This window comes from Schistocerca piceifrons, chromosome 2 (assembly GCF_021461385.2).
Source record: "Schistocerca piceifrons isolate TAMUIC-IGC-003096 chromosome 2, iqSchPice1.1, whole genome shotgun sequence".
Classification (NCBI taxonomy): domain Eukaryota; kingdom Metazoa; phylum Arthropoda; class Insecta; order Orthoptera; family Acrididae; genus Schistocerca; species Schistocerca piceifrons.
The window spans coordinates 410,287,883-410,304,051 of record NC_060139.1 but is presented as its reverse complement, the minus strand read 5'-3'; the positions used below and the strand labels follow the sequence as shown (position 1 = coordinate 410,304,051).

Below are 16,169 nucleotides of genomic sequence, written 5' to 3'. Positions count from 1 at the left end.
CCATAATCTGTATGCCAATGAAGCTAAATCGCCGACAGGATTAATGCAATCATTCCAACAATGCACTAATGTGAAGATACCCGTTTCGTAAGACACCGCGTTTTGCTGGTTGATGATGTTTGTAATTACCTGACACACATCGTCGTCCAACAGGAATGGTCGACCCTACAAGACCTTTATAAAGGGACCAGAGGCGTGATAATTGCATGGGGAGAGATCAGGACCTCAGAGCGGCTGCTCGAATGTCTCTTACTTGAGTTGGCGTAACTTTTACATTACGACGTTTGTGTAATGGGGACACGCGTTATTACAAAGCAGCAGCTCCCCTTGTGACAGTTTCCTCGAATCGCCTTAAACGCATGACTTAATTTCTCCAGCGTTGCGCAGTACCGTTTCCTGGTGATGGAAACACCAGGCTCCTCAAGTCAATAAGCATTTGGCCCCAGTAATGAAAGAACAGAGTGAGCATCACATTTCCAGCAAATGGCAGACTCTTGAACTTGGGACGAGGGGACGATGGATGATAGCACTGCACCGTCGACGCTTGCGACCCCGATTGTCAGTGGTGGAACCAGCTTCCGTCGCCTCCAAGAAAGTGCTCTAGAAACGTGTTGCCTTCAGGATTGAAACACATTATTTACTTCAGGCAAACGGACATCCGGTTGGCTTTTTGTGCAGCATTCAATGCCCCGGGAACACTGACTGCAAAGTGGTAGTCTAAGTGTTGTCGGATAACGTATTCCACTCTACCGAAGTTGACGTCGAGATCCTTTGCTAGCACACGAATAGTTATGTGGTGGTTCGCCCTTATCGCGTCATCAACCACCCTGTTGCCCTTAACGGATGACGCTGGCCTCCGTGTTCGGCCGGTGTCAGGAGCGACCAGCACAGCACTTGATGCACCATTCAGCAGCAGTGGTTTTCGACAGACATTCATTCTGCTCCATTCATGTGTTTAATTTTCTGGTAGATGTCTAGCGGTGTTCGACAGTCAGCAGCCAAGAAAAGAACAACACCTCATTGATCTTGTTTGGACGCATTTGGTAATAACGTCGGCATAGTTAACGTTTCAGTATTTTCCGCACACACGTCGTAAAACACAAACGCCACACTAGTCCCTCGTCTACATGTCGGTGCTTTCATACCCGCATCTGGGTAGTGCTGGGTTTCATATATGCTGCAACAAAGCCCTCAAACGGAAAGTTTCTGGTCTCCACTTACAAGACATTCCCGCGAAACATTTTCAAAACTGGTATATGCATACACAGAACCAACGGTCTCATACTCAGATCTTTTTATAATACTGGAATTGTTGCTAGAGGTAGCTCAGAGAGAGTCTTAAGTACACTGCTGGCCATTAAAATTGCTACACCACGAAGATGACGTGCTACAGACGCGAAATTTAACCGACAGGAAGAAGATGCTATGATATGCAAGATTAGCTGTTCAGAGCATTCACACAAGGTTGGCGCCGGTGGCGACACCTACAACGTGTTGACATGATGATAGTTTCCAACCGATTTCTCATACACAAACAGCAGTTGACCGGCGTTGCCTGGTGAAACGTTGTTGTGATGTCTCGTGCAAGGAGGAGGAATGCGTACCATCACGTTTCCGACTTTGATAAAGTTCGGATTGTAGCCTATAGCGATTGCGGTTTATCGTATCGCGACATTGCTGCACGCGTTGGTCGAGAACCGATGACTGTTAGCAGAATATGGACTCTGTGGGTTCAGGAGCGTAATACGGAACGCCGTGCTGGATCCCAACGGCCTCGTATCACTAGCAGTCGAGATGACAGGCATCTTATCCGCGTGGCTGTAACGGATCGTGCAGCCACGTCTCGATCCCTGCGTCAAGACATGAGGACGTTTGCAAGACAACAACCATCTGCACGAACAGTTCGACGATGTTAGCAGCAGCATGGACTATCAGCTCGGAGACCATGGCTGCGGTTACCCTTGACGATGCATCACAGACTGGAGCGCCTGCAATGGAGTACTCAACGACGAGCCTGGGTGCACGAATTGCAAAACGTCATTTTTTCAGGTGAATGCAGGTTCTGTTTACAGCATCATGATGGTCGCATCCGTGTATGGCGACATCGCGGTGAACGCACATTGGCTGCGTGTATTCGTCATTGCCATACTGGCGTATCACCCGGCGTGATGGTATGGGATGCCATTGGTTACACGTGTCGGTCACCTCTTGTTCGCATTGACGGTGCTTTAAATAGTGGACGTTACATTTCAGATGTGTTACGACCCGTAGCTCTGCCCTTCATTCGATGCCTGCGAAACCCTACATTTCAGCAGGATAATGCACGGCGTGTTGCAGGTCCCTTTCTAGATATAGAAAATGTTCGACTGATGCCCTGGCCAGCTCATTCCCGAGATCTCACACCAATTGAAAACTTCTGGTAATGGTGGCCGAGCCACTGGCTCGTCACAATGCGCCAGTCACTACTCTTGGTGAACTCTGGTATCGCGTTGAAGCTGCATGGGCAGCTTTACATTTACGCACCATCCAAACTCTGTTTGACTCAATACCCAGGCGTATCAGGGCCGTTATTACGGCCAGAGGTGATTGTTCTGGGTACTGATTTCTCACGATCTATGCACCCAAATTGCGTGAAAATGTAATCACGTGTCAGTTCTAGTATAATATATCTGTCCAATGAATACCCGTTTATCATCTCCATTTCTTCTTGGTGTAGCAATTTTAATGGCCAGTAATGTAACATTGTCGTGTTGGCAATGGAAGAGGAAAGGAAAACATGCATTCTTAAATGTAAGACACTAGTTATTTGTCCAGGTAGGTACGTCTCCTTTGTATGTCTAACTTAGTGTCGAACGGAACACTTTAACGGAGGGGATCTCAGCGTACTCCACCGGTAAAGTAATGCACTAGCCTCGACTGATATGCATTGCGGTAGCAACTAGCCGATAGTGGATCAGTGCAGAGTGACGTGTGGTGCTGAGAGTGCGCTGTGACTCCCACAGGTCTTCGCTGTACTACTGGGCGCACTACGACTTCTTCAACGCGAGCACCAGTGGCGACCCGGTGGCGGGCAGCGCCTGCGACGAGGTGTTCCCCGCGTGGCGCCGCGCCTCAGGGTACCTGCGCTCGCCGCTCAACACGCTGGTCTACAAGCGGCACGCCGACCCGCACCACAGCGTGCGCTGCCAGTACCGCTTCGTCACCGACCGGAGGCTCTTCGCCAGGGTCATCCTCACCATAGAGTCCATGGCCTTCAAGGTAACAGCTTGACAGTAAGAACATGCCAAGCACGAATGGTTCTTTTCCGCAGCGCCCCTTCTGACTCAATCAGTTCTAGTGTCGAATTCCATCCGTCAGATTTGATCACTGACGTCATGTGTGATGTCATGAAATTACGTTTCGATCGATGTGGTGGCCTGTTGTTAACTTTATCTGTGGTTGTTTTGATAAAATACGTAAACTATGTTGTGCCCAAATATGTCGCGATTCTCTTGGGTGTGGTTACACGGGAACCTAAGAGCACAGCTGAAACTGCTAAGAGTGAATGAAGTAGCAGTTACATTTCTAATCTTTGATCTAAACAGTATTTGGCTGTCTTGTTGAAAATGTGACCCGGCCGGAGTGGCCGTGCGGTTCTAGGCGCTACAGTCTGGAACCGAGTGACCGCTACGGTCACAGGTTCGAATCCTGCCTCGGGCACGGATGTGTGTGATGTCCTTAGGTTAGTTAGGTTTAATTAGTTCTACGTTCCAGGCGACTGATGACCTCAGAAGTTAAGTCGCGTAGTGCTCAGACCCATTTGAACCATTTTTTTGAAAATGTGACATGTGACACGATTTCCGAGGGTGAAGTTAGGCAGGAATCTAAGAAAATAGCTAAAATTGCTGCGAGTGAAACAGTTAGCAGTAATATTTATAATGATTACAGTTTTCACAGAAAGTTTTGCTGTTTTCTTGCGAATATGGTATGATGTCCTTGGGTAAACTTAGGAACGAAAGTTAAGAGTATGGAATTAGTGTACTTTTTATAATCTTGGCTCTCACAAATACGAGGGTTGGAACTTAAACAGTGACAGCTATTTATTCACAACCGATACAAAAGAGTTACATGTTTGCACCTCTTACTGTCCTTCAAAGTAGTCACCATCGTTGTTTAGAACCAGTTGCCAGCGATGTGGAAGGCGTAGTGTACCCTTAGCGGAGCCTGTTCTGTTGATGGTGCGAATGGAGCGGTCTACTGTCTGTCGAATTTCTAGAACAGTTATGAAGCGAATGCTACGAAGTATTTCCTTCATCTTCGGAATCAAATCAAAGTCACAAGGACTTAAGTCTGGGGAGTATGGTGGATGGTACAGTACTTCCCAGTCCCATCAACCGAACAGATCAGCCACAGCTTGCGATGTATGCACCCGCGCATTGTGGGTCGCCGCGAAAGTCGAAAGTGCGTCAGAGACCCAGTATGGAGAAAGTTATGGTGATTCTCATGTATGACTGTGATGGTGTTATCCTAACGCATCACGTTCCTCCACCGCAGACCGTCAATGCACGGCGCTACTGTTCGTTTTTGGAGAATTACCTGCGACCAGCTTTGTTAAAGAAGCGGCGACACTTTCAGCGAAACCCACGCATCATTTTGCACGAAAATGCGCGTGCGCGGGCGCATACAGCGCAAGCTGTGGCTACTCCGTTCGGTCAATGGGACTGGCAAGTACTGTACCATCCACCATACTCCCAAGACTTAAGTCCTTGTGACTTTGATGTGATTCCGAAGATGAAGGAACCACTTCGTGGCATTCGCTTCAGAACTGTTCCAGAGAAGTAGACCGCTCCATCAACAGAACAGCCTCTGCTAACAGTATACTACGGCTTCGACATCGTTGGCGACTGGTTCTACACAACGCTGGTCACTACTTTGAAGGACAGTAACAAGTGCAAATATGTAACTCTTTTGTATCGGTTGTGAATAAATAGTTGCCACTATTAAAGATCCAACCCTAACATTTCGCTCCTTTTTCGAACGTGGTCAGATTTCCGTGGGTGAGGTTACGCACGAACCTACGACAACCACTATATATGTAGGTTCTCGTTTTCCATTCCATGATTCAGCATTTTTCTAAATATTTTTATTTAAGTATGTCCTGTTATATCTTCTAGGATTTATTTTTGTCATTCTGGCCAAATTTGAGCTACATAGGACAAGTCCTGCTACCTGTTCCAACATTTGTTAATTTTTTTGTTTTTGCAGTAGCGCAGATAGCGCTGTAAGAAACCTAAATTCTTCACGAATTAACAATTCACACCCAATAAAACACACCAAAAATAGCGTAACGAGGAATCAATAGTGAGAATTGACCTGTGTGGTTCAATTATGAAAAGGGATCCCAGAATTTAAAATCCTAAAGATAAGTACTTCACAGAGTCATTGAAAAAATGCCAAAAATAGCATTCGTTAGAATCGACCACTAAATCTGACCGATTCTAAGGTCTCTCACATTTCCGTTTTTGTACAATCGGCAGTGCTTTTTTGAGCATTGTTATTTTTTGTGTTGTTCTCTGTACTACTTCGAAATATAATGCACCTAGGTCAATTGAGTTACCGATTCCATCTTTGTCATTTTTTCTTGAATTGTCGTACCTATTGTAATGCTTTTTCGTTTATGATTTCTCTGTTGCTTTCTCCTTATTTCGTTTTAATGTTCTTCTTACGTTTCCAGTATGATACTATTTATTCTATTTTGCATTTTTTGTGTTGGAATATAATTTTTCTCCTCCCAAAACCCCACTTTCCTGCGGTAATACCATTAGATTCAATACTTAATGGTAAGAGTTACAGCTTACGATTCGTGATATTTTAGCGGACTTTCTAGATCGTCATTTACTCGCGTAAACTATGGTGATTTATGTTACGCATTCATATTTCCTTTTTTCCTGTTGTTACTTTCTTTTTCGACATTTCTATTTCCTTGTGACAGAAGTCATTGCTGTGTAATTATCCAAGTGAACTGTGATTGTAATTTATCTTTTGCTTGTGTATCACATTTTTTTAATGCTTTGGTTTGTTTGCAAGTAAGCCTCGTTGACTTCAAACATCGCCTATATGTAGCCTCTTCGGCTTATGTATGACGTCATTGGTCAAAGGTGACGGGTGGAATCGCACGCCAGAATATATCCAATATTCTAACAGCAAAATTTTATGTGTATTTTTACAGTAATATAAAACCCAAAGGTAAAATTTAAAATCTGATAGATAACGATCAGTTTCGCTTTATGAAAGACAAACACCAGAGAGGCAGTTCGGAGGTTGTTATTATTAATGGAACCAAAACACAGGACACATTAAGTCACGTTCATGGGATTTGTGGACAAGAAAAGCATTCCACAATGTTAAATGGTGTAATACATTCGAGATTCTCAGAAAAAAAATAGTTGTAAAAAGTGCGTCGTATACGGTAACTACAAGAACCAAGAGATAAAAATATTAATGGAAGACCAACAGTGATGTACTATGGTGAAATAAGCTGTAAGACAAGGCTGCATACTTTCTCCCTCCTGGTTCAGTACCTACATCGAAGAAGCAGTGACAGAAATGAAAACAAGGTTCAGGTGAGGCATTAAAATTCATTGTGAAGGAATTTCAAAAATGGATATCATATTCGTGTCCTCAGTGACACGGATGAAGAATCACAGGACCAGTTGAATGGAATGAACAATCCGGTGAGTGTAGATTATAGATCAAGAGTAAACCGAAGAAAGACGAAACGGGTATGATACCAGCAATAAACTTTGCATCAGAATTGGTGATTCTGCTACGCTGAAAGCAAAGTAATATACGACGGATGAAACTAATATACGACGGAAGAAGCAACGATCGCATGAAAAGAACACTAGCACGGGCGGAGAGAATAAAACGGGACAAAAGAATTCCATTAGTAGCAAACATAACTCTCAATTTTAGAAAGAATTTTTTGAGGAAGTACGATTGGAGGACAGAATTGTATCGAAGTGAATCACAGACTGCCGGAGAAACGGAAAAGAAAAGAATACAAGCGTTTGCTATGGATACTACAAATGCATATTGAAAATTAAGTGGATTGGTAAGGTGAGAAATGAAGAGGTCCTCCGCAGAGTTGGCGAAGAAAGGAACGTGTGGAACACATTGCCAGGAAGAAGAGGCAGGATGACAGGAGACATATTAAGGTATCAGGTAATAACATTCGTTGCACTGCAGGAAGCTGTAGAGTATAAAATTTGCAGGTGAGACAGAAATTGGAATACATGGGCTACCGCACACTCTCAGAGCAATGAAGCAGTAGGAACACGAAACAGTGTTGTTCAGCCTACTGTCACATTCAATATGTAGTGATGATACTTCTCCACCACTGATTATTTAAACTATAACAATGTCTTTTTTTGTTGAGGTCACCAGTCCGAAGACTGGTGCTATACAGCTCCCCACGCTAGTGTATCTAATGTAAGCATGTTCACCACTGCATAACTACTGCAACAGTTCAACAGAAACTACTCACTGTATTGAAGCTTCCGTCTCCCACCACAATTTTTACCACCCACACGTCCCTCCATTACTGAATTACGATTTTTTGCTGCCTAACGATATGTACTATCAATTAATTCCTTCATTCACTCAAGGTGCGTCTGAAAATTACATTTCTCAACAGTTATATACAGTACCTCCTTATTTATTTCCCAGCCTATTCATATGATCTTCAGCGTTCACTTATAATATATTCCAGAAACTATTTTTCTTGTTTGAACTGTTTATTGTCCACTGTTTGGTTCTGAACAAGGCTGCACTCCAAATATCTTCAGAAATGACTTCCTAACATTTGAATTTATATTCAATGTTAACAAATTCGCCCTACTTAAAAAATAGATTTCGGGCTATTGCTAGTTCTTTTTTATACATGTTTCGATCATAGTCCTAATTTTTCCGACAGAGTAACAGAGTTCATTTATTGCTTTTAGTGTCTCATTTCTTAATCAGACTACCTCAGCATCAGCTGATTTAATTCGAATGCTTTCGACACTTGATGTTATACTTTTCTTGAATATCAACTGACAGCGTACTTTAAGGAGACTATCTATTTTGTTCAACTGCTTTCCATAGTCCTTTGCCGCCTTTGACAAAATTTCGGTGTCACTGTCATACCGCAAAGTTTTTATTTCTACTCCCTGCACTTTAATTCTCGTTCCTCATTTTTCCTTTCTTCCTTCTCAGGTTCCCACACAATGTCCTTGGTTGAAGGCTGAACGAACGGGAAGTACATGTGAATCAAAGACCCAAGGAAAGCGGTGGTTTCATTGACGCCATTTATGTCACCCCAGAGGCCCAGCGGCATGTGTCTGAATACTTTTGCTCATTTACCCATTTAAAAACCGCGTGATCGCAATGCTGTGCATCGCGGTTCCGACCACAGTCTTTCAGGTGTCACAAAAAGGGGTGAAATCTGCATAAGAGAGGATGTGATGATGTTCGCATCGTGTGACAGGACAACGGTGGCGCTAAGGGGAATCGTGATGACATTTGGTGCCAATGTAAAATCTGGCCTTCTCCTCGCATGTGTTCGAAGCATCGTGGAAGTCGAGGACGACGCCACAGGGCGCCACACTTTTGCACCATTACAGAAGAATATTATAATGTGATGCCTCTTTTCCTAAGAGAACGATGTAATGTTTCTCTGGACAAGCAGAAATTTCCAAAGCAACAGGCGCTAAGGTGACAACAGCCATTATGAAATAAATTTATACGAACAAGCAACATCTGTGTAATGGCATGACGACAGTGAAAATCTGTGCCAAACCGGGACTCGAACCTGGATTCCCCACTATACACGAGCGGTCGCCTTTATCACTTTGGCTACTCGTGCACAACCCAGAGTCAAACGCAAACTTCCATATATAGCTGCTCCCGCGGCAAAATCTATTATTTAGCATACATTATGTTATATCCGTACAGAAAACACTCCGTCTTCAGGCCACAAGTGGCCGATCGGGAACATCCGACCGCTGAGGATGCAGATAGGAGGGGCATGGCATCAGCACAGCGCTCTCCCGGTCGTTATGATGGATTTCTTTGACCGGAGCCGCTACTACTCGGTCGAGTAGCTCCTCAATTGGAATCATGAGGCCAAGTGCACCCACAAAAATGACGACAGCACATGGCGGCCCGGATGGTGACCCATCCTATTGCCGGCCGCGCCTCACGGCGCTTAACTTTGGTGATCTGACGGGAACCCGTGTATCCACTACGGCAAGGCCGTTGCCTCGTGTCTGTACAGAGGAAGATGTTTTAGCCGAAAGTTGCTGTTCTGCGGGTAAATACAGTACTGCAGTGAGTCTGTTGTTAAGGAGAACGATGCAGTATTCTTTCGAACAGGCATGCCTGTCCGAAGGCACAGCCACTGTGGCGACTACGACTATTATAACATACATGAAATGTATTCAGAATTGCGAATAAGAACAACTGTCAGCTATGTAAGGGAATGATGTCAATGCAATTTTGTGCTAGAGTGGGACTCGAACCTGGATCTCCCGCTATATCATGGTTCCCAACCTGTGCGTTACCCCTAAGTGCAACAAACATTAGCTAGAAGCTCCAGCGTGAACCTCACTGCCATCTGTTGTCAACCCCTTCCCTACATTATCACCAACCTTATATATATATATACACTCCTGGAAATTGAAATAAGAACACCGTGAATTCATTGTCCCAGGAAGGGGAAACTTTATTGACACATTCCTGGGGTCAGATACATCACATGATCACACTGACAGAACCACAGGCACATAGACACAGGCAACAGAGCATGCACAATGTCGGCACTAGTACAGTGTATATCCACCTTTCGCAGCAATGCAGGCTGCTATTCTCCCATGGAGACGATCGTAGAGATGCTGGATGTAGTCCTGTGGAACGGCTTGCCATGCCATTTCCACCTGGCGCCTCAGTTGGACCAGCGTTCGTGCTGGACGTGCAGACCGCGTGAGACGACGCTTCATACAGTCCCAAACATGCTCAATGGGGGACAGATCCGGAGATCTTGCTGGCCAGGGTAGTTGACTTACACCTTCTAGAGCACGTTGGGTGGCACGGGATACATGCGGACGTGCATTGTCCTGTTGGAACAGCAAGTTCCCTTGCCGGTCTAGGAATGGTAGAACGATGGGTTCGATGACGGTTTGGATGTACCGTGCACTATTCAGTGTCCCCTCGACGATCACCAGTGGTGTACGGCCAGTGTAGGAGATCGTTCCCCACACCATGATGCCGGGTGTTGGCCCTGTGTGCCTCGGTCGTATGCAGTCCTGATTGTGGCGCTCACCTGCACGGCGCCAAACAAGCATACGACCATCATTGGCACCAAGGCAGAAGCGACTCTCATCGCTGAAGACGACACGTCTCCATTCATCCCTCCATTCACGCCTGTCACGACACCACTGGAGGCGGGCTGCACGATGTTGGGGCGTGAGTGGAAGACGGCCTAACGGTGTGCGGGACCGTAGCCCAGCTTCATGGAGACGGTTGCGAATGGTCCTCGCCGATACCCCAGGAGCAACAGTGTCCCTAATTTGCTGGGAAGTGGCGGTGCGGTCCCCTACGGCACTGCGTAGGATCCTACGGTCTTGGCGTGCATCCGTGCATCGCTGTGGTCCAGTCCCAGGTGGACGGGCACGTGCACCTTCCGCCGACCACTGGCGACAACATCGATGTACTGTGGAGACCTGACGCCCCACGTGTTGAGCAATTCGGCAGTACGTCCACCCGGCCTCCCGCATGCCCACTATATGCCCTCGCTCAAAGTCCGTCAACTGCACATACGGTTCACGTCCACGCTGTCACGGCATGCTACCAGTGTTAAAGACTGCGATGGAGCTCCGTATGCCACGGCAAACTGGCTGACACTGACGGCGGCGGTGCACAAATGCTGCGCAGCTAGCGCCATTCGACGGCCAACACCGCGGTTCCTGGTGTGTCCGCTGTGCCGTGCGTGTGATCATTGCTTGTACAGCCCTCTCGCAGTGTCCGGAGCAAGTATGGTGGGTCTGACACATCGGTGTCAATGTGTTCTTTTTTCCATTTCCAGGAGTGTATATATATATATATATATATATATATATATATATATATATATATATGAGGTGTGGCTAGAAAAAAACCGGACTAGTGCTGGTGAAACAATAAAACGAATGCAATAAGGTGTGTCCGCTGTGCCGTGCGTGTGATCATTGCTTGTACAGCCCTCTCGCAGTGTCCGGAGCAAGTATGGTGGGTCTGACACATCGGTGTCAATGTGTTCTTTTTTCCATTTCCAGGAGTATATATATATATATATATATATATATATATATATATACGAGGTGTGGCTAGAAAAAAACCGGACTAGTACTGGTGAAACAATAAAACGAATGCAATAAGGCTGAAAGTCGCGTGGCCCGTCACGTGACTCTCGTTCCGCCTACTGCTCGAGTTTCATCTGCCTCCTGCACTCAGTCTGCCCGTGGCGTCTGTTTTAAGTAGTTGACGTTTTGTCTGTGCGTCGGAAAATGTTGAGTGTACAGAAAGAACAGCGTGTTAACATCAAATTTTGTTTCAAACTAGGAAAATCTGCAAGTGAAACGTTTGTAATGTTACAACAAGTGTACGGCGATGATTGTTTATCGCGAACATAAGTGTTTGAGTGGTTTAAACGATTTAAAGATGGCCGCGAAGACACCAGTGATGACACTCGCACTGGCAGACCATTGTCAGCTAAAACTGATGCAAACATTGAAAAAATCGGTAAACTTGTTCGACAAGATCGCCGTTTAACAATCAGAGCAGTGTCTGAGTTAACAGGAGTTGACAAGGAAAGTGTTAGGCAGATTCTTCATGAAAGTTTCAACATGAACAAAGTGTGTTCAAAAATGGTTCCAAAGTGTCTCACAATTGAACAGAAGGAACGCCGAAGAATGATTTGTTCTGACATCCTGGAAAACATTGAAAGAGATCCCACCTTCTTACAAAATGTTATTACTTGCGATGAATCGTGGTTTTTTACTTACGATCCCGAAACCAAACGCCAATCGATGCATTGGAAAACTCCTGGTTCTCCACGACAAAAAAAAGCACGAATGTCAAAATCGAAATTCAAGCAATGATGATTGTTTTTTTTGACATCAAAGGGGTTGTGCACATTGATTGGTTACCAGAGGGACAAACAGTGAATCAGCATTACTACATTAGCGTCCTGGCTACCCTACGTGAGCAAGTACGGAGAAAACGGAACGATTTGTGGAGAAAAAAGTCATGGATCCTTCACCAAGACAATGCCCCAGCTCACAGTGCGTTGTCAGTGAAGACGTTTTTGGCAAAACACAACATTCTCATCTTAGATCATCCACCCTACTCACCTGATTTGGCCCCCTGTGACTTTTTTCTTTTCCCTAAAGTCAAGTCATCTTTGAAAGGAACTAGATTTGAGACTGTTGAAGCAATAAAAGAAAAAGCGACGGAAGTAATGTATGGACTTACCGAAAATGATCTGCAGCATTGCTATGAACAGTGGAAAATTCGTATGGAGCGGTGTAGAAACCGAGGAGGAGAGTACATTGAAGGAGATAACATGAAATTTTAAATAATTGTAAATAAATGTTTTTTCCAGTATCAGTCCTGTTTTTTTCTAGCCGCACCTCGTATATATATATATATATATATATATATATATATATATATATATATATATATATATATGTGTGTGTGTGTGTGTGTGTTAGAATAATTGACGAAGAAATTCATAGAGCATCACAAGTGCTACCCACAGCCTTGTCAGAAAAGAAAGCCAACTATCCACGGTGAGGATACACAGTTGTTTAAAAACATGCTTCACCTGCATTACTACTCTCCATTGCGACACTTGCTTGACCTGCACACTGCTACCCCACTAAAAATCAAAACAAGTTCAGCTGTGTGCACTTCATTGCTACACTCCTTACTTCTGAAGTGGCAGAAAGTGGACGACTTCAGGCTCTTAAGGCTCTGGGTATAACCACTCTAATGATAACAACAGTAACAATAATAAATCTGTGTATGGCACTACAGTAGCCATTAAGTTTTTACAGCTGTGCCATGCTGTCAGTTAATTCATGTACCTGTTTCGAAGCGAGTAATGAAGCAGTTTCTGGGCTACTGCAGGTACTATCTACAATTTGGAGAAGACTTTTCCGTGATATTTCTAACATTTTTTACCTGTATGTCTCAATTTTACCATCAGTGATATATGGGACATAGCACAAAATATGTGTTTTAGTTGGTGGACTACATGAGGAACCTGTAACCTCCACCACATTAAAGCTACTAATTGAGAAAAAGTAACTTCCGTAATCAGTATTAGATTCTTACAAAATTGTGATAATATTAATGATCTTTTGAAAATAATTTAGTTTCTTGACTGAAAGAGAATCAAATCGTTTAGTTTCCACCCCTCAGAAAATTTCATTTACCCCTCAGGGGGTGATCACCCCCAGAATGGGTAGCGATTGCCTTAACCGCTTCGGCTATCCGTGCACGACCCATGACTAGACCGAAACTTCAATATGTTGTCGTTTCGTTGTTCCTGCGCCGCAGCCTGTCCTCGTGTAAGTTATACGTGACGCTTACGAGTGCTCGTGCCCGCAGGACAACACGTACGTGACGAGCAAGTGCAGCGACTGCCTACGCGACCGCGCGGACAAGCTGGTGGTGCTGGAGCCGGAGGGCGGCGCGGCGGCGCTCAACTGGTCAGCGTCGGCGTGCCTGTGCCACGGGGGCGCGCAGCTGCCGCCGCTGTCGGTGGTGTCGCGCGGCGAGCGCCTCACGCTGGAGCTGCGCGTCGACGCGGCGCACGCCGCCTCCAGCTACTTCAAGCACGCGCCGCCGCTGTTCGAGGCGCGCTACCGCTTCGTGCACGCGCCGCTGTGCGGGCCGCCGCTGCTGCCGCCCGCCACCGACGGTGAGCTGCGCTTCCCCAACTACGAGGCGCTGCTGGGCAACGTCGAGCCTCCCAGGACGGTGCACTGCATCTGGGAACTGCAGGTGCGAAAGCTACTTCCCGGTTATCCGTACTGGCTACACAGTGGAGGTGTATACATTAATTCGAATTATATGGAACTAATGCTGTCTCTCGTTTCTCAGCTCCTTAACTTACAGTCTTCCCAATTCCTCTCCGAGAGATCCCTTCAGTCCACTTCACTCCATAGTATACATCTAAAAATGTACGTTTATTGTTACTAGAGGAAGAGCCCAAACACGGACAGCTTTTTGTCTTCGATTTTCTAAAGAAATATAACATCGCAAAATATTAGTCTTAAAAACATGTATTATTTACTGGTAAATGCTAACACACCATTCAAATTTTGGTTTCAGAAAATAAAATTAAGATTTATTATAGTAGTGAATTTGAATACCAGCTGTAAAAATCGGATACCTTCTAAAAACAATCAAAATAGCACTAGAAACATTCGGAGAGCGGTAGAAAATCAGAGAAAACGAAAATAGCTGGTATACTACATAGAACCGTCGTCCATCCCGTTAGCTGAGAGGTTAGTGTGATGGATTGCCGTCCTACTCGTTTAAACTGTATCTACCAGTCTTCTGTTGCTTTACGGGAAGTCTCACAGTGTCTGAATAAATGGAGCGCCTCTGTCGTGAGCATCTGGATGCGAAGTACTTTTTTTTTAAAAAATTTGTGTGTGCTTATATGTGAGTATGTGTGTTTGTGTGTCATACGTTCCCTCTACGCTTGGATACGAGCCACCAGTAATTCTTCTCTTGTGCTAAGCTCTCCATCTAACGTAAGAGTACCAACTGCATCCTATAACCTCAATTATTTGTTGTCTGTATTCCAATCTCTGTCTTTTCTTACAGTTGTTTATCCTCTTCAGCACCCTCCGGTGCCATGGAAATCATTGCCTAGTGCCTTTAAACTTCCTACCATCCTCTCCCTTCATCTTGTCAGTGTTTTCCACATGTTCATTTCCTCGCTGATTCTGTGGCGATCCTTCTCATTCCTTACCTTATAAGTCTACCTAATTTTCAGCCTTCTTCTGCATCACTGCATCTCAAACGCTACGATTGTCATCTGTTCCAGTTTTGCCATTATCCGTGATTCACTGCCACACAATGTCGAGCTCCATTCGTACAATCTCAGACATATGTTTCTGAAGTTAAAGCCTATGTTTGAAACCAGTAGACTTCTCCTGGCCAGGAATGCTGTCGTTGGGTGGGCTGCTCTTCTATGCTTAATCTTCCGTAGAATATTTTGCTTCCAAGGTAGCAGAATACTTTGACTTTGTCTACCTCGTGATCACCAACTTTGGTGTAATGTTTCTCGATATTCTCATTTCTTCTATATCTCAATATCTTTGTCTTTCTCTGGTTTATTTTCAATCCATTTTCTGTAATCCATTAGACTGTTCTACCATCCAACAGATCCTGTATATCTTATTCACTTTCATTTTGGATAGTAATTTCATCGTCGAATCTTATCATTGATATCCCTGCATCCTAAATTCTAATAGCACACTTGAACCTTTCCATTATTTGCATAACTGCTTCCTCGATATAAAGATTGAACGTTAGGGCAAGAGACTGCATCACTATCTTACATTCTTTTTAATCCCAACACTTCGGCCTTGGTCTTCTAGTCTTACCGCTTTCTATTGGTTCTTGTACATGAAGTACATTTGGGTCTTTCCCTGTAGCTTACTCCCACTTTTATCAAAATGTAGAACATCTTGGACCATTTTGCATTGTCGAATGCCTTTTTTTAGGTCAACAAGTCCGATAAGCGTATCTTAATTTCCCTTCAGTCTTACTCCCTTTATCAACTGCAGCGTCACAATTGCCTCTCTGGTGCTTTTTTCTTTACTAATGCCAAATTGATAGTTATCTAATTTCCTTCAGTTTCTTTTCCATTTTTATTTATATTAGTCTCGTAATTCGTTTGGATGCAAGAGCTATTAAGCAGACTGTGCGATAGCTTTCGCGGCTGTCCGTCCTTGCTATCTTCGGAACAGTGTGGACTATACTTTTCCGCAAGCCGGAGTGGCCGAGCGGTTCTAGGCGCTACAGCCTACAGCCGCGCGACCGCTACGGTCGCAGGTTCGAATCCTGCATCGGGAATGGATGTGTGTAAT

General features: G+C 44.7%; 1 protein-coding gene across 1 annotated transcript in view; it reads left to right on the top strand.

Annotated features, from left to right (window-relative positions):
- LOC124775433 (cubilin-like) overlaps window positions 1-16,169 on the top strand; it is a 532,844-nt gene that overhangs the window by 494,153 nt on the left and 22,522 nt on the right. The window contains exons 7-8 of the mRNA XM_047250266.1: window positions 3,003-3,258; window positions 13,672-14,067. Of these exons, the coding sequence (XP_047106222.1) occupies window positions 3,003-3,258; window positions 13,672-14,067 (652 nt within the window). The remainder of the gene's footprint in view (window positions 1-3,002; window positions 3,259-13,671; window positions 14,068-16,169) is intronic.